Consider the following 26,949-nt stretch of genomic DNA (forward strand, 5'->3'; position numbering starts at 1 on the left):
ATTTTCACTTTCCAAAATATAAAATTAAAGAAATTATTTTTCAGAATAAGATAGTCCTGTCATAAAAGATTTTAAGACAGTTTAGAAAATCACCTAAATTCATCAGATTAAATTCAACTCGTATTTAGATGTAGTTTGTTTATGGACAAAACATCTCAGGATGAAATTTTTTATGTTGGAGTGGAAAGCACTTTTTATAAGTATATTAAGATAGCATATGTAGTACTATCATAATATTTCAAAAAAAATTGTATCTTTCACTGTATAAGAAGTCAGCTAGGTTTTTATATAAAGTTCCTCCCCAGACTTGCAAAAAATTATAAAGGTCAGATTTTGCAATATTTCAGTGTGTGTATTTTGTAAGCAGACTTAATTATATTAAACTCTCTGCTTTGGTAAATCCTCATTCTACCGACATATTTTAGTGCATCTTTTCCTGCAGGAGTGGGCTTCAAAAGGAATAATATGCTCAGGGTAAGTTTTGACCAAGACAAGACAAAGGGACTTTTCTGCTTGTGGGCAAAGGAAGGAAAATGAAGAAAATCTCTGAGTTACTTAATAGCCCAGCTGCTGCTTACAGGACTATTTGCATATTGTTAACATTCACTGAGGGGTCGATGTATCACAGACAGTTCTGTCCTATATATATCTGGGTCCTGATATAATGTCACTGCTAATACCACAAAGACACTCTCATAGGCATGGCAAATGGTCCATCCCACCTTACCCATTATAGAGTATGTGTTTCACCTGTCCTACAACAAAAACATGAACACGGAAAATTTGGACAATTTGATGTAGAATGAAAAGCACGTTTACCTGTCTATGATGGCACACATGTCAATGCTGACATTTGCAAAACTTCCTGGTCTCCTCTGAGCCACTTCATATAAATTCACAAGTCGATCATCCACTTGAATGAGCTGCATGCATCCTTGGAATGAAGGCTGAAGGACAGAGTGGCTTGAGTTTTTCATCTGGTTCAGAAAACCTGTGAGAGAGAAGAAATAGGAATGTTAAATCCTGAGTACACCAAACTTCACCAAAGTCCCTCTGGGTCTTTTCCCTGACTACAGCCATTATATCCAAGTACTGTGCATTATTGATCCCTCCTGATGTCATATTCAATGTAGAAGAATGAAATCTTTTCAGAAAGCAACATTATTTCCGGGGAAGAAATAGGGGTTGAACCTAGGCAAATGTTTGCCTCTGAGGTCTATCATTCTTCACATTTCCTCTTCGACATCTTCTTTCATACTCTGTCACACCTCCCCATCCCTCTTCTGTTGAAGACTCACTGCTGTACTTCCTCACCTGACCCTGTGCTCAGAGATCAGGACATAGAAGAGACCTTGCCCAACTATCCACTGCCTCACTTTTACACCTTCAAAACCTATTTCTACTTTCTTAATACCCTAGAGGGCTGTTATTCAGAGGTCAAGAAGCTAAACTTAATATTATCAATTAAGGTGAATTTCCTTTATGGATTAATGTCAAACTCAATGCAAAGAGAGATTTGCATTACAATTGATTTCTCAATTTATAAAATCCAAAGAAACATTACAAAGAGATAAACTTAGGTATAAGGGTCAGTCACCCTGCTCTGAATACACATCTTATATAAGGTACCTAAAATGGCAGAGGGAGCATACATGATAAGAAATGAAACTGAAAAGAAAGAATAATGACAAAAAGGAGAGTAAACACTACTGGTTGTGTTAGGAAACAGACCATAAATATACTAAGTTTGAAATCAGACATCAAAAAATTTTATTGCACAGTACCTTTACTATTATGCTTTTCTAATAGAAAAATGAATGATTCTTATTATGGCAGAAAATTTTTAGGTCATAGGGAATAATGTTTATTGATCCCATTAGGTATCTCCAGAAAGTCCCCCAAAGCGTCTACTTTTCCTATCATTCCCCACATCAAATTCAAGTAAATTTAAGCTGTACTAATTTGTCTGTTGAAAAACTCTGAAATTATTCACACATTCATCTCAATCTAATAGGGTATCTACAGCAAAACACAATTTACACAGAATGGGTTGGAACCAAGATGTGTCATTAATTGGATAAAAGTGAATTTTCATACAAACTCTTCAGAAAAATTTGGCCATTAAGTGATACTTTAGAATGTTCTATTCTGTTTGACTATTAATAGTAGTTTAGGGTAATAGAAACTTCCTTTCTCCCTTTATTAACAGGTTACAATATTTCAAGTCTAATAATTATCATTTGGATGCCCTTTTTAGGGTTAATCACAGAAGTATATATCATTTTCTATCAACACAGTATGATGTAAATCTAGCATTACACTTGAATTAATTTCTTGACTTAAAAATAAATATAAGGCAGTTTCAATGTTTCATATGACTCATATTTTTTTCAAAAGTCATAATGTTTTTTTCATTTGCATTGACTTAGTCCACTCAGAAAATTGCTGATCTCAGATAAGTGGTCTATTTAGAGTAGCTGTATGCATATATACGATTTTCAATCTGTTTAATCAGGATAAAATTGAATGGACTTTAATGTCTAAACTTACTAGACAGAAAACATCCAGCTGTAACTTTGTTGACTCTTCTTAACAAGACTATCATTTGGTTCTGTTTTTTTGAATACTTGGGATTCAATAAATACCCACACTAACTTTGAAGTATTCTAAAATGGGTAGATCTATTTGTGAGAACAAATTTTCTCCGAAGCAAGGCAGCTGTTTAACACACAGATCACTGTGGATTGGGCAATATTAGATTCAACATACAGGACTTCACCAGTCATTTGTAACAATGTTCTCTTTGGCCCTAATGAATTTTGGAGTTTGAAATTGCCAAGTCCTTTCATTTTTCTACAAGGGATACATTCTAGAAGATAATTATAGGACAAACTACTACACACCCCTGATAAATTGTTTTTTTTCCTTCCCTTGCATTATCTTGAGATACCCCACGAGTCCTTGCCTTCTGATGCTCATATCCTTTTGTGGTCCCCTTCCACACCAAATCAGGGCTGGCTTTGTGGTCAATAGGAAACTGAAATAGTAGGGGCAGCATGTGACTTCTGAGCTAGTTTTCAGCTTGGTCTCTGAGATTGTTAACTGAGAAGTCAGCTACCATGCATTGAGCCATCTGTGGAGAGATCCACACAAGATAATAAATCATGGTTTTAAGCTATTAAATTTCAGGGGGATTTTCTACACATCATAAAGACTAAAAACAAATTTGGTACTGGGAAAGAATTTTAATGACAAACTAAAAATGCAACAATGTCATAGGGACTGGGATGTTCAAGTAAAGTGGTCAGGCCTTGAAAGAACTTTTAGCAGAAGTGCCAGTGCTCTGGAGAGGGTTATCAGGAATGGCTTAAGGGAAGTGAGCAGAAATGTTATTGGCAATGGGAGGAAACTGGATCCTGGCTATATAGGAATGCAGTGTTTAGCAACAGTGTGATGATATGAGAAGGAAAAAGTTGTATTTAATGAATTGTTAACCCTGCTAAGACCAATTCCAGGCAGAGAATTCTGACTGGACTTTATAGTAAAGGGGGAAAAAAAGAGAAAAGCTGGAAAAAAAATGTGAAATGCAAAGAAGCCAGGACTTGATGGATTTGAAAATAAACTATTTTCTCAATTCCAGTTTCTCCATATGGCGAGCATTGCAAAAATTAAGAAACTATTTCTGGGAAAAGATCAACCATTAGTAAAACATAATCTAAATATGGCAATAAGGTGTACTGTAAATCCATGTTAAGACCTCCAAAATGTATTACCTGGTACCTTATAGAACAATTTAGAGTGGGGGTGGGGGTGGGGAGATGGTGGTGTGAGAAGTGAGGCTGAAACCTCCACCCAAAAACCACATATAACACAAAAATCAGCAAATACAACTAATTCCGAAACAGCAACCCAAAGACAGCAGAACAGACTGTCTACATCTGGGGAAAAGAGAAGACCTCACAGAAAAGGGGTAAAGTAGCAAAGCCATGATCTGGCAGAACCCAAGCTCTCCCCCAACAGCAGCTCGCAGGCAGGAGAAAGAGAAACAGAGCAGGGAGGGAGTAGAAGCCCAGGACTGCTAAAAACCCACCCCTGGAGATGTGCTCCAGGAGCATGAACCCACGTCACATGGTGCTCTGAAGATTAATGGGGTTGGGAAGCAAAGTCAGAACACTCAGAGAGACTGAGATTCCAGCCACTTGTGGAGAGCAGATACCACAACTGGCTCCTCCAGCACAAAAGAAAGGTGGGCACTTTGAAAGACTTCCCAACAGTGAGAGGTGTGCTAAAGGGGCAAGGATTACACAGATCTTGCTGCTCAGGAGAAGGGGAAGGTAGACAAAATTGTGATAGCACACTCAGCCAGGCAGGTGGGAAACTTTCAGGAGGTTCAGTGCTCCGTCCCCCTGGATGGCAACACAGCACTGAGGGCACTGCCCCTGTGATATACAGCCTGCTTTTCCTTCCTCCCTCCAGGCACCAGTTAGCACACCTACAGCCCTGACATTGTGCCAGGCCAGCAAGAGGGTGGCCCCACTTACAGCAGCTACAGGAGTGTAATGCAGAGGCTCCTCACTGCATGCTTGGCCCACTGGACTGGTAGTGGAGGCAGGTAGTACAGCTGGGAAGAAGGAAAGAGCCCTTTACTACTGGGCCAGTGCCTCAGGCCTGTGATCCCTGCCATTGCTCCAGGTGCTAAGCATCTCCAGAGAGTAGAGCATCTGGGCACTAGAAGGCACCACTTACACAAAGTTATTACTCTATAGGAATCATTAGAAATATGAAACAGCAAAAAAGTTTTGTAAAAACATGAATCCAACAGACACCAGAAAGAGGGCTAAATGAAATTGAAATCAAGAATCTTCAAGATAAAGATTTCAAAATAAAAATCATAAGGATGCTCACATAGCTACAGAAAAGTAATCAAGATCTCAAGGAGGACTTCAAAAAAGAGAGAGAACCTTTGAAAAATGCATTATCTGAAATGAAACATACAATGGAGGGATTTTAAAGCAGATTAGATGAGGTAGAGGAGACAGTAAATGAAATAGAAATCAGAGAACAGGAAAACAAAGAAGTTGAGACACAGAGAGAAAAAAGGATTTCTAGGAATGAAAGAACAATAAGAGAACTGTAAGGCCAATTCAAATGGAACAGTATTCTCAATAGAGGGGTACCAGAAGAAGAAGAGAGAGAAAAAGGGATAGAAGGTCTCTTTGAGGAAATAATTAATGAAAATGTCCCCATTTTGGGGAAGGAAGTAGTCTCTCAGGCCAGGGAAGTGCAAAGATCTCCTAACACAAGGGACCCAAGGCAACAACAAACCATATAATAATTAAAATGGCAAAGATCAAGGACAAGGACAGAGTATTAAAAGAAACCAGAGACAAAAAGATCATGTATAATGGCAAGCCATCAGGGTATCAGCAGACGTCTCAGCAGAAACCTTACAGGCCAGAGGGAGTGGCATGATATATTTAATGCAATGAAACAGAAGGGCCTCCAAAAAAGAATACTCTACAAAGTACAAAAGATTATCATTTAAATTTGAAGCATGGATTAAATGTTTTCCAGGTAAGCAAAAGTTGAGGAAATTTACCTCCCACAAACCATCTCTACAGCATATTTTAAAGGGGCTACACTACATGGAAGTGCTCCTAAGACTAAATAGCTGTCATCAGACAAAATAAAACCACAGTAAGGAAGTAGACCAACTAATACTAACCAAATGCAAAATCAAATTAACTACCCACAAAGTTAGTCAATGGATACACAACAGGTAAAGAATATGAAACCTAATATATAAAGAGTAGAGGAGGAAGAAGATGAAGGGAGAGGAAAAAAAAGAACCTTTAGATTGTATTTGAAATAGCATAATAAGTGAGTTAAGTTAGACTGTTAGGTAGTAAGAAAGCTGCCCTTGTACCTTTGGAAACCACAAATCTAAAGCCTGCAATGGCAATAAGTACATATCTATCAATAATCATCTTAAGTGTAAATGAATTGAATGCAACAATTAAAAGACACAGAGTTATAGAATGGATAAATAAACAAGGCTCATCTATATGATGTCTACAAGAGACTCACTTCAAACCCAGAAACATACACAGACTAAAAACAAAATAATAGGGAGAAAAATGCAAGAGTTGCAGTACTTCTATCATACAAAACAGATTTCAAAACAGAGTAACAAGAGACAAAAAGAACATTACATAATGGAAAAGGGATCAGTTCAACAAGAGAATATGACCATTATAAATGTCTATGCAACCAATATTGGAGCACCTAAATACATGAAACAAATGCTAACAGAATTAAAGGGGGAAATAGAATGCAATGCATTCATTTTAAGAGGATTCAACACACCACTCACTCCAAAAGACAGATCAACCAGACAGAAAACAAGTAAGGAGACAGAGGTACTGAAAAATGCATTAGAACAGATGGACTTAATGGGCATCTACAGGGCACTCTACCCAAAAGCAGCAGGATACATATTCTTCTCATGTGTACATGGAATGTTTTCCAGAATAGATTATATACTAGGCCACAAAAGGAGCCTCAGCAAACTTAGAAAGATTGAAATTGTGCCAATAAAGATATGAAACATGAAATAAATTATGCAAGGAAAACAAAAAAGCCCACAAACACATGGAGGCTTAACAACATGCTCCTAAATAATCATTGGATTAATGAGCAGATAAAAACATAGATCAAGCAACATATATGGAGACAAATGAAAACAACTCAAGATCCCAAACCTGTGGGATGCAGTGTAGGCAGTTCTAAGAGGAAAGTATATCACAATACAGGCTTATCTCAAGAATGCAGAACAATCCCAAATGAACAGTCTAAAATAACAATTAATGAAACTAGATAAAGAAGAACAAATGAGGCATAAAGTCAGCAGAAGGAGGGACATAATAAAGATCAGAGCAGAAAATAATAATAAGAAAACAAGATTCAATGAAACCAGGAGCTGATTCTTCAAGAAAATGAACAAAATAGATAAACCCCTAGCCAGACTTATCAAGAAAAAAAGTGTACACACATAAACAGAATCAGAAATGAGGAAGGAAATATTGCTATGGACACCACAGAAATACAAAGAATGATTAGAAAATACTATGAAAACTTATATGCTACCAAATTGCATGATCTTTGAAGAAATGGACAATATTCTAGAAAAATACAATCTTCTAAGACTGACCCAGGGAGAAACAGAAAATCTTAAGAGACCAATTATTGTCAATTAAATTGCACTGGTAATAAAAAGACTACCAAAAAACAAACCCAGGATCAGATGGCTTCACCACTGAATTTTATCAAATATTTAGAGAAGACCTAAAACCCATCCTCCTAAAAGTTTTCAAAAAAGTAGAACAGAGTAGAATACTTCCAAACTCATTCTATGAGACCAGCATCACTCTAATACCAAAAATAGGCAAAGACACCACAACAAAAGAAAATTGTAGACTGATATCCCTGAAGAACATAGAAGCAAAACTCCTCAACAAAATATTAGCAAACCTAATTCAAAAATACACCAAAAAGATCAAGATCAAGTGGGATTTATTCCAGGGATGCAATCATGGTACATTATTCAAAAATCCATCAACATCGTTGACCACATCAATAAAGAAAAGGACAAAAATCACATGATCATCTCCATACATGCTCAAAAAGCATTTGAAAAAATTCGACATCCACTCATAATAAAAACTCTCAACAAATTGATATAGAGGGCAAGTATCTCAACATAATAAAGGCCATTTATGACAAACTCACAACCAACATCGTACATAACTTGTGAAAAGCAGAAAACTTTTCTTCTAAGTTTGGGAAAAAGACAGGATGCACACTCTCCCTACTTGTATTCAACATAGTACTGTAGGTTCTAGCCATGGCAATCAGGCAACACAAAAAAATAAAAGGGATCCAGATTGTTAAAGAAGAAGTTAAACTTTCACTGTTTGCAGATGACATGATATTGTACATAAAAAACCTAAAGAATCCATTACAAAACTACAAGAACTAAAAATTGAATTCAGCAAAGTTGCAGGATACAAAATCAATACAGAAATCTGTTGCATTCCTATATAGTAAAAAAGAATTAGCAAAAAGAGATATCAGGAAAAATCTCCATATACAATTGCATCAAAAGGAATAAAATACCTAAGAAAGACCTATACCATGAAAACAACAAAGCACTCATGAGAGAAATTAAAGAAGACACCAATAAATGGAAATACATCCTATCCACATGGATAGAAAGAGTTAATATTGTCAAAACAGCCATCCTGCCTAAGGCAATCTACAGATTCAATGCAATCCCTATCAAAATACCAATGGCATTCTTCAACGAACTAGAGCAAATAGTTCTAAAATTCATATGGAACCACAAAGGATCCTGAATAGCCAAAGCAATCCTTAGAAGGAAGAATAAAGTGAGGGAGATTATGCTCCCCAATTTCAAGATATACTACAAAGCCACAGTAATCAAAACAATTTGGTACTGGCACAAGAACAGACCCATAGACCAATGGAACAGAATAGAGAGCCCAGATATAAACACACACATATATGGCCAATTAATATACAATAAAGGAGCCATGGATATACAATGGGGGAATGACAGCCTCTTCAACAACTAGTGATGGCAAATGGGATGGCTACCTGTAAGAGAATTAAATTGGATAACTGTCTAACTTCATACAACAAAAAAACTCAGTGTGTCAAAGAGCTGAATGTAAGGAAGAAGTTAAACTGTCACTGTTTGCAGATGACATGATATTATTGTACATTAAAAGACCTAAAGAATCTGCTCTGAAACTACTATAACTAATAACTGAATTCAACAAAGTTGCAGGATACAAAATTAATACACTGAAATCTGTTGTATTCCTATATACTAATGATAAACAAGCAGAGACATCAGGAAAACACTTCCATTTACAGTTGCTTCAAAAAGAATAAATATCTAGGAATAAATATAACCAAGAAGGTAAAAGACCTATACCCTGAAAACTTCAAGACACTCTTGGGAGAAATTAAAGAAAACACCACTAAATGGAAATACATCTTATGCTGATTGATAGGGAAGAATTAATATTGTCAAAATGGCCATCCTGCCTAAAAAAATCAACAGATTCAATGCAATCCCTATCAAAATACCAACAGCATTCTTCAAAAAACTAGAACAAATAGTTATAAAATTCATATGAGACCACAAAAGACCCAGAATAGCCAAAGGAATCCTGAGAAAGAAGAATAAAGCAGGGAGGAGGGGAAGATTATGCTCCCTGACTTTAAGCTCTACTAGAAAGCCACAGTAATCAAGACAATTTGGTACTTGACCCAATCAAGACATGGGTACAAGACCAGACCCATACATCAATGGAACAGAATAGAGAGACCAGATATAAATCCACACATATATGGCTAATTAATATACAATAAAGGAGCCATGAATATACAATGGGGAAATAACAGCCTTTTCAACAACTGGTGTTGGCAAAACCGGACAGTTACATATAAAAGAATGGAACTGGATGACACAAAAGTAAACTCGAAATGGATCAAAGGCCTCAATGTAAGTCACAAAACCATAAAACACTTAGAAGAAAACATAGGCAGAGATTAAATGGAAAAGTCAGTGGTGCGAGAGGAGAGACAGAGGCTTCCTCCTAAAACTGGATACAATTAGAAAATTTAATTGGCGCAACTAATCCTGAGAGAGCAACAGGAAAGAGGATGCGTCAGACTGCACACACCTGGAGAAAAGAGCAGACCCCAGAGAATGGGGTAACGTACCAGAGCTGTGGCTCCATGGGACCTGAGCCCCTCCCCAACCCCAGCTCACTGGCAGGAGGAAGAGAAACAGAGCAGGGAGGGAGTGGAAGGCCTGGGAATGCTGAGTACCAAGCTCCAGAGATCTGCACTGGGAGCACAAACCTACATCTCATGGTGCTTTCATGAGACTCGCATGACTACCGGGATGGAAAGTTAATACAGGCAGAGTTCCTGGGGAGACTGGGATTCCGGCCGCTTGTGGAAAGCAGGGATCCATATCCAGCTGCTCTGGGACAAAAACTTATACCTGTGTGCCTGGCCCACTGGCTCAGGCAGTGGAGACAGGCACAGCAGCCAGGAGGCGGGGGAGAACAGCTCTTTCCTACCCCCAGGCACCAGTACTGCTCCCCTGCAACCACTGACATTGCTTCAGGGGCTCAGCAGCTCCAGAATAGAGCTTCTGGACACTAGAGGGCGCCATATACAAACATGAAACGCCAAAGGAACCTTGTCCACAGTAAAATTGTTAATACAACTCCCAAGAAAGATTTAAATGATATGGACCTCGTGACTCTTCCTGAAAGGGAGTTCAAAATAAAAATAATCAACATCCTAATGGAGGTACAGAAAGACACCCAGGAACTCAGGAATGAATTCAGGTCAGAGATCCATTCATTAAAGAACACAATGGAGGGTATTAAAAGCAGGTTGGATATGGTGGAGGAGACAATAAATGAAATAGAAACTAGAGAAGAGGAATACAAAGAAGCTGAGGCACAGAGAGAAAAAAGGATCTCTAAGAATGAAAGAATATTGAGAGAACTCTGTGACCAATCCAAGCGGAACAATATTCGCATTATAGGGATACCAGAAGAAGAAGAGAGAGAGAAAGGGATAGAAAGTGTCTTTGAGGAGGTAGTTGCTGAAAACTTCTCCAATCTGTGGTAGAACATAGTCTCTTAGGCCATGGAGATCCACAGATCCCCCAACACAAGGGACCCAAGGAAGACAACACCAAGACACATAGTAATTAAAATGGGAAAGATCAAGGATAAGGACAGACTGTTAAAAGCAGCCAGAGGCAGAAATAAGATCACATACAAAGGAAAGCCCATCAGACTAACATCAGACTTCTCAGCAGAAACCTTACAGGCCAGAAGGGAGTGGCATGATGTATTTAATGCCATGAAGCAGAAGGGCCTGGAACCAAGATTACCTTATCCAGCAAGATTATCATTTAAATTTGAAGGTGGGATTAAACAATTTCCAGATAAGCAAAAACTGAGAGAGTTTACCTCCCACAAACCATCTCTGCAGTCTATTTTTGAGGGACTGCTATAGATGGAAGTGTTCCGAGGGTTGGATAGCTGTCACCAGAGGTAGTAAAATCATGGTAGGGATGGTGGAGCAGCTGATTGCAAGTCAAATGCAAAATTAAATTGAGTATCCCCAAAGCCAATAAAGGGATAGAGAAAAAGTATAGAATCTGATACCTAATATATAAAGAATGAAGGAGGAAGAAAAAGGAGGAGAAATAGAAAAGAACCTTTAGATTGTGTTTGTATCAGCATACTAAGTAAGTTAAGTTAGACTCTTAGATAGTCAGGAAAGTAACCTGGAACCTTTGGTAACCACGAATCTAACGCCTGAAATGGCAACAAGTACATACCTATCGATAATCACCCTAAAGGTAAATGGACTGAATGCACCAATCAAAAGACATAGTCACTGAATGGATACAAAAACAAGACCCATCTATATGCTGCATACAAGAGACTCACCTCAAACCCAAAGACACGCACAGACTAAAAGTCAAGGGATGGAAAAAGATATTTCATGCAAACAATAGGGAGAAAAAAGCAGGTGTTGCAGTACTAGTATCAGACAAAATAGACATCAAAACAAAGAAAGTAACAAGAGATAAAGAAGGACATTACGTAATGATAAAGGGCCCCTTCCAACAAGAGGATATAGCCATTATAAATATATATGCACCCAACACAGGAGCACCAGAAAATGTGAAACAAATACTAACAGAACTACAGGAGGAAATAGACTGCAATGCATTCATTCTAGGAAACTTCAACACACCATTCACTCCAAAGGACAGATCCACCAGACAGAAAATAAGTAAGGACACAGAGGCACTGAACAACACACTAGAACAGATGGACCTAATAGACATCTACAGAACTCTACACCCAAAAGCAACAAGATACACATTCTTCTCAAGTGCACATGGAACATTCTCCAGAATAGACTACATACTAGGCCACAAAAAGAGCCTCAGTAAATTCTAAAAGATTGAAATCCTACCAACCAACTTTTCAGACCACAAAGGTATAAAACTAGAAATAAATTGTACCAAGAAAGCAAAAAGGCTCACAAACACATGGAGGCTTAAAAACACGCTTCTAAATAGTCAATGGATCAATGACCAAATTAAAATGGAGATCCAGCAATATACGGAAATAAATGACAACAACAACACAAAGCCCCAACTTCTGTGGGACGCAGCGAAAGCAGTCTTAAGAGGAAAGTATATAGCAATCCAGGCATATTTAAAGAAGGAAGAACAAGCCCAAATGAATAGTCTAAACTTACAATTATCAAAATTGGAAAAAGAAGAACAAACGAGGCCTAAAGTCAGCAGAAGGAGGGACATAATAAAGATCGAGAAGAAATAAACAAAATTGAGAAGAATACAACAATAGAAAAAATCAGTGAAACCAAGAGCTGTTTCTTTGAGAAAATAAATAAAATAGATAAGCCTCTAGCCAGACTTATTAAGAGGAAAAGAGAATCAATACACATCAATAGAATCAGAAATGAGAAAGGAAACATCACGACAGACCCCACAGAAATACAAAGAATCATTAGAGACTACTATGAAAACCTATCTGCTAAGAAGCTGGAAAACCTAAAAGAAATGGACAACTTCCTAGAAAAATACAACCTTCCAAGACTGACCAAGGAAGAAACACAAAATCTAAACAAACCAATTACCAGCAACGAAATTGAAGCGGTAATCAAAAAACTACCCAAGAACAAAACCCCTGGGCCAGATGGATTTACCTCAGAATTTTATCAGACATACAGAGAAGATATAATACCCATTCTCCTTCAAGTTTTCCAAAAAATAGAAGAACAGGGAATACTCCCAAACTCATTCTATGAGGCCAACATCACCCTAATACCAAAACCAGGCAAAGACCCCACCAAAAAAGAAAATTACAGACCAATATCCCCAATGAACGTAGATGCAAAAATACTCAATAAAATATTAGTAAACTGAATTCAAAAATATATCAAAAGGATCACACACCACAACAAAGTGGGGTTCATCCCAGGGATGCAAGGATGGTACAACATTCGAAAAACCATCAACATCATCCACCACATCAACAAAAAGAAAGTAAAAAACCACATGATCATCTCCATAGGTGCTGAAAAAGCATTCAACAAAATCCAACATCCATTCATGATAAAAACTCTCAGAAAAATGGGTATAGAGGGCAAGTACCTCAACATAATAAAGGTCATATATTATAAACCCACAGCCAACATTATACTGAACAGCGAGAAGCTGAAAGCTTTTCCTCTGAGATTGGGAACAAGACAGGGATGCCCACTCTCCCCACTATTATTTAACATCGTATTGGAGGTCCTAGCCATGGCAACTAGACAAAACAAAGAAATACAAGGAATCCAGATTGGTAACGAAGAAGTTAAACTGTCACTATTTGCAGATGACATGATATTGTACGTAAAAAACCCTAAAGTCTCCACTCCATAACTACTAGAACTGATATCAGAATACAGCAAAGTTGCAGGATACAAAATTAACACACAGAAATCTGTGGCTTTCCTATACACAAACAATGAGCCAATAGAAAGAGAAATCAGGAAAACAATTCCATTCACAATTGTATCAAAAAGAATAAAATACCCTGGAATAAACCTAACCAAAGCAGTGAAAGACCTATACCCTGAAAACTATAAGACACTCTTAAGAGAAGTTAAAGAGGACACTAACAAATGGAAACTCATCCCATGCTCTTGGCTAGGAAGAATTAATATCGTCAAAATGGCCATCCTGCCCAAAGCAATATACAGATTTGATGCAATCCCTATCAAATTACCAGCATTCTTCAATGAACTGGAACAAATAATTCAAAAATTCATATGGAAACGCCAAAGACCCCAAATACCCAAAGCAATCCTGAGAAAGAAGAATAAAGTAGGCGGGATCTCACTCCCCAACTTCAAGCTCTACTACAAAGCCATAGTAATCAAGACAATTTGTTACTGGCACAAGAAAAGAGCCACAGACCAGTGGAACAGATTAGAGACTCCAGACATTAACCCAAACATATATGGTCAATTAATATTTGATTAAGGAGCCATGGACATACAATGCGGAAATGACAGTCTCTTCAACAGATGTTGCTGACAAAACTGGACAGCTACATGTAAGAGAATGAAACTGGATCACTGTCTAACCCTATACACAAAAGTAAATTCAAAATGGATCAAAGGCCTGAATGTAAGTCATGAAACCATAAAACTCTTAGAAAAAAACATAGGCAAAAATCTCTTGGATGTGAAAATTAGCGACTTCTTCATTAATATATCTACCTGGGCAAGCAAAAGAACAGCAAAAATGAAACAGTGGGACTATATCAAGCTGAAAAGCTTCTGTACAGCAAAGGACACCATCAATAGAACAAAAAGGTACCCTACAGTATGAGAGAATATTTTCATAAATGACAGATCCGATAAAGGCTTGACATCCAAAATATATAAAGAGCTCTTGCTTGTCAACAAACAAAAAGCAAATAATCCAATTAAAAAATGGGCAGAGGAGCTGAACAGACAGTTCTCCAAAGAAGAAATTCAGATGGCCAACAGACACATGAAAAGATGCTCCATGTAGCTAGTTATCAGAGAAACGCAAATTAAAACTACAATGAGGTATCACCTCACACCAGTAAGGATGGCCACCATCCAGAAGACAAACAACAACAAATGTTGGCAAGGTTGTGGAGAAAGGGGAACCCTCCTACACTGCTGGTGGGAATGTAAATTAGTTCAACCATTGTGGAAAGCAATATGGAGGTTCCTCAAAATGCTCAAAATAGACTTACCATTTGACTCAGGAATTCCACTTCTAGGAATTTACCCTAAGGATGAAGCACTCCGTTTTGAAAAAGACAGATGCACCCCTATGTTTATTGCAGCACTATTTACAACAGCCAAGAAATGGAAGCAACCTAAGTGTCCATCAGTAGATGAATGGATAAAGAAGATGTGGTACATATACACAATGGAATATTATTCAGCCATAAGAAGAAAGCAAATCCTACCATTTGCAACAACATGGATGGAGCTGGAGGGTATTATGCTCAGTGAAATAAGTCAGGCAGAGAAAGACAAATACCAAATGATTTCACTCATCTGTGGAGTATAAGAACAAAAGAAAAACTGAAGGAACAAAGCAGCAGCAGAATCACAGAACCCAAGAATGGACTAACAGTTACCAAAGGGAAAGAGTCTGGGGAGGTTGGGAGGGTAGGGAGGGATAAGGGTGGGGAAGAAGAAAGGGGGTATTATGATTAGCATGTATAATGTGGGGGGTGGGGGTAAGGGGAGGGCTTTGCAACACAGAGAAGACAAGTAGTGATTCTACAATATCTTACTATGCAGATGGACAGTGACTGTAATGGGGTTTGTTGGGGGGACTTGGGGTAGGGCAGAGCCTAGTAAACATAATGTTCTTCAAAAAAAAAAGAAAACATAGGCAAAAATCTCTTGAATATAAACATGAGCAACTTTTTCCTGAACACATCTTCTTGTGCAAAGGAAACAAAAGCAAAAATGAAAAATGAGACTGAATCAAACTAAAAATCTTCTGTACAACAAAGGACACCATCAACAGAACAAAATGGTGTCCTACAGTGTGGCGGAATATATTTGTAAACAACATATCTGATAAGGGGTTATGCAGAATATCCAAAATATATAAAGAGCTCACATGTCTCAACCAAGTCAATTAAAAAATGGGCAGAGGAGCTGAACGGATACTTCTCTAAAGGAGAAATTCAGGTGGCCAACAGGCACATGAAGAGATGTTCCATATCGCTAATCATCAGGGAAATGCAAATTAAAACCACAATGAGATATTGCCTCACACCAGTTATGATGGCCAACATCAAAAAGACTAGGAACAATTGCTGGTGAGAATGTGGATAAAGGGGAACCCTCCTACGATGTTGGTGGGGATGTAAATTAGTTCAACCATTGTGGAAAGCAATATGGAGGTTCCTCAAAAAACTGAAAATAGACATACCATTTGATCCAGGAATTCCACTCCTAGGAATTTACCTGAATAAAACAAGTTCCATTATTTAAAAAGACATATGCACCCCTATGTTTATGGCTGCACTATTTACAATAGCCAAAATATGGAAGCAACCTATATGTCTATCAGTAGATGAATGGATAAAGAAGATGTGGTACATATACACAATGGAATATTATTCAGACATAAGAAGAAAATATATCCTACCATTTACAGCAATGTGGATGGAGCCAGAGGGTATTACACTCAGTGAAATATGCCAGGAGGGGAAAAACAAGTACCAAGTGATTTCTCTCACTTGTGGAGAGTAGCAACAAAGTAAAACTGAAGGAATAAGACAGCAGTAGACTGAAAAACTCCAAGAAGGGACTAGTGGTTACCAAAGGGAAGGGTTTGGAGGGGTGGTTTTTTAATGGAGTGATTCTGAATAATAGGCACAGAAAGCCCAGAAATTTTTAAGAGGACTGTAGTGATGGTAACAGTACCAGCCTGGACTGAACAGGACAGAGATGGTATAAAATGAAAATAGATCTTCAGATTTTAAACTTCTACAGTCAGGAGACTATGAAGCTGTAAACACAGGCTACCTTTTATTAAAAAAAGAAGTATTAATCAGAGTGGTAGAACTGAGAACCCAGAGGCACAGCCAAGAGCCAGAGCGAATTTCCAGGAAATAGTAGGACTTAGTCTTAATCAAGGCATCGCTGACCTGAGCCTGCCTCGATCTTAGACCTGCTATGGACCAGTTACTTCTCTGTGCCTCTTATTTTCTCCTTATGAACCAAAAAGTCTAACGTAGTTACTTTTCTCATTGTATGTTGGGTCCATGGGGGGACATAAAACTTGTTCACCGGTCTTCGGATGAGAAGCTATATTTGAGTCATTGTACTGAAAGAGCTTCCTTTCCTCTTGTACTTTGCCAGGAGATTCAGTTTGGTAGAAATTTGACTTAGATGTTGAGTTACTAGACCTTGAGCAGATGCTTTAATAGGATGGACCTTTGGAGGGCCTTTGGAGAAGGTGGTGCACTTTTCCTGGGGAAGAGCCATGAGTCTTTGCATGAGAGTGAACTCTGCTAATCAACCTCCAAGACAGACATCACTCTTCACCAACTACTATTTATATCCTAGGCAGTCGTCTCTGACACTGAATCACTGCTGACCTGTGCGACAAACAGAACACTGTGAGGTGACACTGTGTATATGACTTCCATGACTTAGTAATCAAAGGCATTAGAGGCTTCACCCTGGTTTCCTGGATCACTTGCTCTGAGGAAAACAACTTCTGTGCCATGAGGAACTCCAAGCACGCTGGTGGAGAGGCATCCAGGAGAACAGGATCTGAGACCTACCACTACAGCCAGCAGCAACGTGCCAGCTGTGTGAATTAGCCTACAAGTGGGGCTTCCAATCCCAGCCAAGACTTCGTATGGTTGGGGCCTCAGGAAACACATAAATGCAACCTCATAAGAAACTTAAAGCCAGAAGTTCCCAGCCAAGTTGCTCTTGTATTACTGGCCCACAGAAAAGGAAGAGATAATAAATTATTACTGTATTGAGCCACTGAGTTTCAAGGTAGTTTTATATGCAGGAACAGATAACCAATTTAGATTATAACTAACCATTCCTGCCATCACTTTCTCAAATAGTTTTTAAAAATTAGAAACCAAGGATTAACAACAACAAAACGTTAGCCTGCAAAATAGAGTGACTGGTAGAACATTGGCCATTTCTTTATAGTTAACAATGGGTTAAAGAGACACTGAAGTTCTTGGTGCCCCACCTCCCTTTGAAATGGAAGAGAGCATATTTATTCTCTGTATTTGTTCCCCTTATGTACAAATAAAATAGCCATAAAACTACTAATGCATTAGTGCCTGCAGTACTTCCAGGAGGACGCTAAAGCTCAGGAGTTAACCTACTTAGCAGACTAATAGCAGGATTGCTTGTAATACAGACTTGCAGCTGGGATTGAGAGGGTCAGTAATGTGTAGATATTAAATGGAGAGAGAGATAAACTTAATTAAAATTTGCCAAGTTAGTAGAAAGATTTTATAGAATGAAGAGGAAAACTTTCATTTGTTTAGTCTTACAGCTTTACATTTACCTATGAATTTGGAGCAAAGCATGTATTTATACTGGGTGGCTGTTGCTGGGTTGTGTTATAACGCCCCCGGCGGGTTGTCATCTTGTCAGTCTCCACCGCATCTCAGTATCAGTAAACTCAAAACATTCCGTCTTTACAAGGTCATTATGATTATGCTATCTAGCTGGCATGTTTGAGGTTTCCATTTCAGGACTTAGCATATAAAAGCTTCATATGTGATTTGAAGTCCACTCAATATTTTATTTTTCTTGCTGACAAAAAAATAACACATGCATTTTCAATGTTTTAGAATTTTAATTCAGAAATACATCAGTGAAAAACATGTTGATATTTATCTTGACATTAAAATGCCAATCTAAATAGTCATAAGGTATAATGTTAACCTGAAGGGACAGAAAAAGTAAGCAATAGGCAACAGGGTCGAAAATTTTACATGTCTAAAACCACATGCATATACTACATCTTCATTTATACTTGTTTTAAAGGTAGGAAGTTTGGGAGGTAAGAAAACAATTGGTGGGAGGCTGTGAGGATGTTAAAAATAATTATCTTTCTTTCTATATAATCTTGGAAGACGGTGCAAAGTGTCTGCTAATCTTTACTGTTTAGTCAACCTTCCTGAACAAGTCACCCTGGTGGGGATCAGTGTGCAAGCACTCAGGGTGTCAGCGTGGGCTGGGAGTGAGGCTGGTGACAGCCGGTGCTGCCCAGTGAGGACAGCCAAGCCAGCAACTCAGCCAGCACGGCCGGGAGACTGACGACAGGACAGGCTGACTGACCAAGTAAATAAAAGTAGTGAGGACAGTGGAAATGAAGTTCTCACTGTGAGGAAAGGACATTAAAAACGGAAGGTGGGAGGTCTTGAATGGATCCTCTGGGTTTTGACTGGAATCTATCATTGTGTACTTGTGTTTTTCAGTTTAGATAGATAGATACAAAAATAAATCTCACTGGAACTGTGTGTGCTGCTACCATTTCCTGAAGACTAGCTGGGAGCAGCGATACCCCTAGAAGCAATGAGGACATGAGGACATGAGTACAGGTAGAGTTCAGATCTTAGTTCCTCTATTAAATGAAACCAGGACTCCTTGGAGTGATTCCAGAGCTGGGGCAGGGAAGGTACAGTATGAGCCTGGGACATTTTACTGCCCTGGAAAGTAAAGAGGTGCTCAGAGGGCGATGGGGCCATGTTGGAGTGACACAGGAACCAGCCCGAAGTGGCGTTTTACTGCTCAAATCTAGACAATGAGTATGAAATAAATAATTGGAGCATTAGAGCAATATTTTGAGTATCAAGGGAAAGGAGGAAGGGAGGAAGGAAGACGTTTATAGATCATATAGATCTTTCCTAATGACTACAACAGGAATCCCTGAGTACACCTGTTTAAAGATGAATAAATTGGGGGGAACAGAAATCACTTTCTATAGTACTATGGTAACTAATAATGTAAAAGTCATGTTGGAAGAATCAGAAATTCACCATTTACCAGTCATCATAATAGTAATTAATTCAGGCAAGAAATATCAACCGATGCTCAAATGAGTGGGTGAAAGTTGGATGAAGAACACAATCTCCAACTGTCTCCCTTAAAAACATATTTATCAATTTCAAAGAATAAATCTGGCAGACATTTGATCACAGAAATCAAGCGATCAAAGTTATCACCACCGGTAATGGGACTGACTGACACTGCGGGCCACCTGATAAGATGCAATGAGAAGAATACAACATCACCTGGTGGTGTTCCCACCCAAAATACAAAATCTAATCCAGTCATGAGGAACCATCAGACAGAGCCAGACTGAGGGGAACTTCAGGGATGATAAGGTTGTGAAGGTCAAGAAACAGCTGAGGATCTGATTCTGAGGGCAGGTGCAGGAGTCAGGATGCTGTGCCACCCCAGAAGGGGGTCTTCCTGTTTGAAAGGGTATTACTGCACAACGGACAAAACTTCAATGAGGTCTCTGGGTCTGAAGGTTATACTGGTGCCTTTGGTATTCTTGTAAATTGTTTTTCACATTTTAAGCTGTTTGAAGTAAAAAACTATTTTTAAAGCATAAAAGGTCATGTTCTACCTGACATGAAACAGTGCTTTATGCTAAAAATCTGCTATTCAAGAACCTTATTCTGCATTAAATTATTTCTCAATAAAATGAACTGATCTTGTCTCCATCTCCCCATGTCCCACTTAATCTTTATTCCATTTTAATCTGCATTCAATGCCCAAGGATTTGCAATGAAGTTGCTCTTCCTAATGTCAGTGATGATTTTCAGGTAACCAAAGAACACCTTCTACACATTAACTAGACCACCCAGTGGCATTTGATATGTGATCCCATATATTTGTTTTCCATGTTATCAAACCAGAATGATTTTCACGGCCTTAAAAATCTGACTCCTGCCTCCCATTCAAACTTCAGTTCATATCCCTCTTAGCAGATTTAGACCTAAAGAGTTTCTACCTTACTTACATTAAAATAACCCATGGGATTTATAGGAGATGTCAAGATACAAGGTGTCTGTTATATAAAGTTTGGAAACAAATTTGTTTCTAATAGATTGAAGATACCCTTTATAACACAGTGTATGTATCAGTTTCCAGACTTTATGGCAGTCTGTATATTTGTTAGGTGAACGATCAAGTGAATGCATCTGTCTGGGTTTTTAGCTCTGAGTGAGGTGATGTTTAGGCTTTTCTCTTCGCTTGCTGCAGGTCTGTGTTTGAGCTGCCTTATCTGAGTGGCCTAGTCTGACCACCAGTCAAGTAACACTCGCTCCCTTACCTCTCTGTCCCCGTACAAAAAAGTTTGTAGCTTTTTCTCCTTTCATTAGAATAAAAATTTCATGAGACTAACTGTTGCTGGGCCTTACCTGGCAGGGGCTCAGCAATTCTTGAATGAATAAATAAACAATGAAGGATTCTGAGCAAGGAAATGACGCAGTCCATGTGTGTTGTTACTATCTCCCTGGTTCAGACAAGGATAGGCTGATAGAGGGAAAACTCGATGCAGGGATTGCCTTATAAAGGAGCCACAGGGTAAGTTCCCAATTCTTAACTAGAATATAATGTAAAGCTAACATGGAGGAAATACATGAAACGTATCTCACAGTTAGATGTGACAGAACTGGCTGATGCCCTGGATGCGAGTACTACCGAGGGACGGAGAAACCTAGAGTGCCTGTTAGGTTTCTGGCTGAGCAACTGGATGAAAACGTTTGTCTTTACCCACAGAGGAGACACAAGAAGGGCATCTGGTCTTTATGGAGCGGGATGCAAAGGCGGCAGAAGAAAGGGTGGTGGCTGGCTTTGAAAAATTCAAAGCTGGGCCTTTCTAGTCTGAAGTACCTGTGGGATATCCAAGATAACAGTGTTTAATCTATAGGATGATCTTAATGTCTGGACATCAAGAGAGATCAGAATTTGGGAAAGAGTTGAATGATTGTGCATGCCAGGGAGGTGGAAGGAACTGCACGAAGAAATTGTTTAGTGTATTATGTAAAGAAACCCAAAACTGGGACTCTCAAGACGCCCCTACATCTCTGGAGGAAGATCAGGGTAATACAGGGAAGAAAAGTGAGAAAAAAGTAAAAGAAAAATCATGAAGGAGTAAAGGGAAGTGAAGATCCCAGAATCCAGATTATAGACAGACTTAAGGTATGGCTGGGGTTTACCATTTAGATCCCTGGGAAATACGGGGACCCCATCCAAGTGGGTGCAATGTTTTAGGGAGCACATGAGAGGTGGGCAGGCAGAGCACAGGATTCTATCACTCTGTTCTCAGTGGTATAGTCATGAAAGGCTAACTTCTTTGGAGGTATTTTTGTGAGCTAATTTCAATGATGGAAATTAATATAATCTGTTTGCTTTTTCAAATTTACTATGTAATTTATACTTAATACATTTATGTTTATTTACAGTTTATTTATAATGGATGAGTCAAAGATACAAGGCTAGGAATTTTGTCTTTATTCCTTTTTGACATTGAGTAAATTAACTAAAACTCTGTTTCTTGCTGCTTTATTAAATAGGGAAGATCACAATACTCTAGCACAAGAGGCTGTTGTGAAGAGTTAATTAGAATATACCTTTAAATAAGCATCTAGAAAATTATGGCCAGGATTCCCACCAGTTCAACTGTTCCCAGCCCACATTCCTGACCACTGAGACTGCATTTTACAAATTGCAGTAATTCCATAGTAAGTAAAAAACGGTTTATACTTATAAAGAAGAATCAAGAAGATAATATTATTTACTTTGTTAATGTATGAAATTGTCTATTTTATGTATTAGATAGACTAGCAGGCTTTGCTCACAGGAGTTAATGTCATCAAATATGTCTTTTATTTTGTATTTTGTACTCTGTGTATGAATACACAACCAAGTTCTTAAAAGACCTCTTAACATTTTGAAAAAGACATAAAGAGTGAGATTATTAGTTTGGTAATTTTGCCCTTCCTTTTCTGGTTGCCCTGGGTAACTCTGGCTTTTTAAACAATACTGTATAATTTGATATGCAAATTGCTAACTACACCAATTTGTCAAGATATCCGGTCTGCCTCTTTGGTTTCCTTTTATTTTCTCTATTCATATAATTTTATTCATGATTATTAAAAGACACTCAGAAATATGTCCACTATCATTTAAGTTTAAGCTAATTTTGGTATAAACACACTTTATATATTTTATTACTATCATATGAGGAGAGGAGGGGGAGACCCACAAACAATTTTATTTAAAATTAGTTTATCCTGCTAAGGCAATACATTTTTTATAGACATCAATGCTATTTTTATAACATATTAAAGGTTGTATATTTTAAATATTCAAAAAAATATATAAATTTAAGTGATGCAATAAATTATATTAAATTAATTGTAATTAAATAAAATCACTCAAACAAGTACTCTTTTGAAAATAAGTAAACATTTCCTTTTCTTAATGTCTGACACCACAGTTTGTAAATCACTACAAATACATCTTGCATTTGGAAACCAGAACATTAGAGCGACAGAAAGACCTTGGAAAGTTCTAAAAATCCTATTTAGGGAGCCATCTGATTTGGGCTAGTAGTATTCAGACAGTATTTGCTAATCTTTGTTAACGCAGAGGTTTAGATTTTAAAAGCCAAGCACTATTAGAAATCAAACGTTGGGTTTGTGCACAGAAGAGGAACAACCTCCTTGCCCCCGCCTGACACACACACCCGTGTGCGCACGCGCGCGCGCACACACACACACACACACACACACACACACACACACACACACACACACCTTACCACCACCACCACCACCACCACCACCACATAAAGCCTAAAATAGCTAAATTCTCAGTTGAAGTAGATATTGGAGAAAAATTTGCTAGTCAGCAAACAGAGATGACAAGGAAATCTGTCTCTCTTTTCTTGGCCTATAGAAAGAAGAGGAAAAAAAAATACTTCCTGAGAATTCATAAGCCACAGCTTGCTCAACAAAATTATGGCTTTCAAATTTACACTGACTACAGGGTTTAACCTCCAGGCTGAGACATTAACACAGAAAAAGTGGTTCCAAGTTGCTTCTTTTGAAGGAAGTGTAAATCCTCTCGGGACTGAGCCTGGGATTACAGGATTCCTAAAGATAAAAGTCTGAGAAATTTAAACTCACAATCTAAAAATACGAGATATAAGAAAACAAGGACAATGAACAATATTTAGCAGAAACAGCACAGAAAAATTTGGCCACCATGAGTTTCAGATGAATTTTAGGATTGCTACTTCCAGTAGAACATTTGAAAGCTAGTTAAAGAAATAAAAAGTGCAATCAAATATATAAGGAAGGAATGACATAATATTAAAAAGAACCAGCCAGATTTGACAACCAAATGGATCCTTTGATAATAAAAATAAGTTATTGAAATTAAGAACTCATTTGTTGCATAAAGCAGATGGAACAAAGCTTTAAAATGCATTTGTGAACTGAAAGGCAGGCTGGATACCCAGAATGTAGTCCAGAAATAAAAAGAAATTAAATATAAGATTTAAAATATGGAAGGTGCAAATGAGTTCTAACATATATTTAATTAAAATTTCAGAGGGAGAGAAAAGAGAGAATGATGGAGAAAATACACTATCCGAGAATTTTCCAGACCTGATTAAAAATTCAGAGAGGGAGAACAATAATTCCCAAACAACAAAATGTTTTTAAAAACCAATCTACTAATAGACATAGAAGAGTGTAAAGCAGATCACAAAGAAACATAAAAATAACCAGAAATATGTCCACTATCATTTAAGTTTAAGCTAATTTTGGTATAAACACACTTTATATATTTTATTACTATCATATGAGGAGAGGAGGGGGAGACCCACAAACAATTTTATTTAAAATTAGTTTATCCTGCTAAGGCAATACATTTTTTATAGACATCAATGCTATTTTTATAACATATTAAAGGTTATATATTTTAAATATTCAAAAAAATATATAAATTTAAGTGATGCAATAAATTATATTAAATTAATTGTAATTAAATAAAATCACTCAAACAAGTACTCTTTTGAAAATAAGTAAACATTTCCTTTTCTTAATGTCTGACACCACAGTTTGTAAATCACTACAAATACATCTTGTAGAGAGAAGACAGAGGACTCCTAGGAGCAGTGCTAAAGAGGCTGGAAATGTCTTAACAAGGGAAAGCAAGGTAGAACACAGTAGGATATGACATTCAAAGAGTGGAAAGAAAATAAAATTCCCATCTAGATTTGTATGTCAACCAAGATTTGTAATCAAACAAGAAGGTGAAATTAAGACATTTTCCGACAAAACCCAAAGTAAGTGACCACCAACAGACCTCCATTAAAAACCACTGAAACTAAGGGGTGCATTCCAGAGAGAAAGGAACTCAGTCCAGAAAGAGGGGGATACAGGAAGGCATGGTGAAGGTAAAAACTGGTGAAAAAGGAAAAATCTAAAAATACATTGTTTATGTAAAAACAAAATCATAAAGATGATAATGTTGAAGTTAAAAAAAGAGGTAGAACTGAAATTTTAAGAGACAGGAATGTACGGGATTGTCAGAGTTGCATTATTTTTATTTTATTTTGTTTTTCAAACAACAGCAATTTATTTCTCACACAATTCTGGAAGCAGAGAAGTCCAAGATCAGGGTGTGACTGATTGGTTTCCTGGTCTGCACCGCCTTCTGTCCTGTTGTGGAGAGAGAGAGCTCTCCCTGGTGTCTCTTCTTTTTTATTTTTTGAGAGGGCATCTCTCATATTTATTGATCAAATGGTTGTTAACAACAATAAAATTCTGTATAGGGGAGTCAATGCACAATCATTAATCCACCCCCAGCCTAATTCTCGTCAGTCTCCAATCTTCTGAAGCATAACGAACAAATTCTTACATAGTGAATAAGTTCTTACATGGTGAACCGTGCAAGGGCAGTCATCACAGAAACTTTCGGTTTTGATCACGCATCATGAACTATAAACAATCAGGTCAGATATGATTATTCGTTTGATTTTTATACTTGATTTATATGTGAACCCCACATTTCTCCCTTATTATTATCATTATTCTTTTTTTTAATAAAATGCTGGAGTGGTAGGTAGATGCAAGATAAAGGTAGAAAACATAGTTTAGTGCTGTAAGAGGGCAAATGTAGATGATCAGGTGTGTGCCTGTAGACTACGTGTTAACCCAAGCTAGACAAGGGCAATAAAACATCCACGGATGCAGAAGATTTCTCTCAAAATGGGCGGGGGGAGGTTCTACACCTCACCTCTGTTGATCCCCAATTTCTCACCTGATGGCCCCCCTGCGACTGTGCCTGTCTTAGGTTGTTCCTCCCTTGAGGAATCTTACCCGTCTCAGAGTTGCATTATGACAAGTGCTATGGACATAACGGAGTCTTCTCCAAATCCATGTGTTAAAGTGTCAACCTCCAGTGTGACTGCATTCGGACACAGGGCCTTTAAGGAGTTAGGCAGGTTAAATTAAGTCACAGGGGTGGGACTTGATCCCACAGGATCATGTCCTTAAAGAGGAAAAGACCCAGAGATGTCTTGATGTCTCTCTCTCTCTCCCTGTGCCGGAGGAAAGGTCTTGTGGGGTGGCGAGGTGGTTATCTGCATATATATATCTACCACCTGCTAGAAAGACACACAAAACAAAACCGTGGGGTGCAGGAGGGTGGAGAGCCTTACCAGAAACCAACCCAGGCACCCTGTCTATGGACTTGCAGCCTCCAGAATTCTGAGAACATAAACTTCTGAGAGAATTTAAGCCACTCACTCTGTGGTATTCTATTACAACAGCCCAAGAAGACAGACACACCAAGTTTCTCTCATAATTAAGCAGAAAGACCAAGATGTTAGGTCACTTTAGAGTTTAATAAATACTCCTGGAAGAATTATAAGGATAATCCCTAACATAGGAAATATGGAGTATATACATTTTGCATTTAATGGTGGAGAGTAATATGTGTTTTTTTCTAAATATTTGATCAGGCAAAAGGAAGGAGAAAAGGAGGAATAAAAGGAACATAGGAAAAGCAGGATCAAAAGCAGAATAAGATGATAGAAATACATCCAAGTGTTAAAATCCAGTTAACAATACTGGACATCACACTGAAAAGACAGACTGCACCACTGGAATTTTAAAACTCTAGCAATATACTTACTATATCTAAGAAGTATATATAAAA

At 37.9% G+C, this 26,949-nt stretch overlaps 1 protein-coding gene across 1 annotated transcript in view; it reads right to left on the bottom strand.

The window, feature by feature from the left end:
* The window catches only part of CNTNAP2 (contactin associated protein 2), a 1,951,112-nt gene that overhangs the window by 764,723 nt on the left and 1,159,440 nt on the right, over nt 1-26,949 (bottom strand). Inside the window, exon 10 of the mRNA XM_073239854.1 lies at nt 820-991. Coding sequence (XP_073095955.1) covers nt 820-991 — 172 coding nt within the window. The remainder of the gene's footprint in view (nt 1-819; nt 992-26,949) is intronic.

The sequence above is a fragment of the Manis javanica genome, chromosome 6 (assembly GCF_040802235.1).
Source record: "Manis javanica isolate MJ-LG chromosome 6, MJ_LKY, whole genome shotgun sequence".
Lineage (NCBI taxonomy): Eukaryota > Metazoa > Chordata > Mammalia > Pholidota > Manidae > Manis > Manis javanica.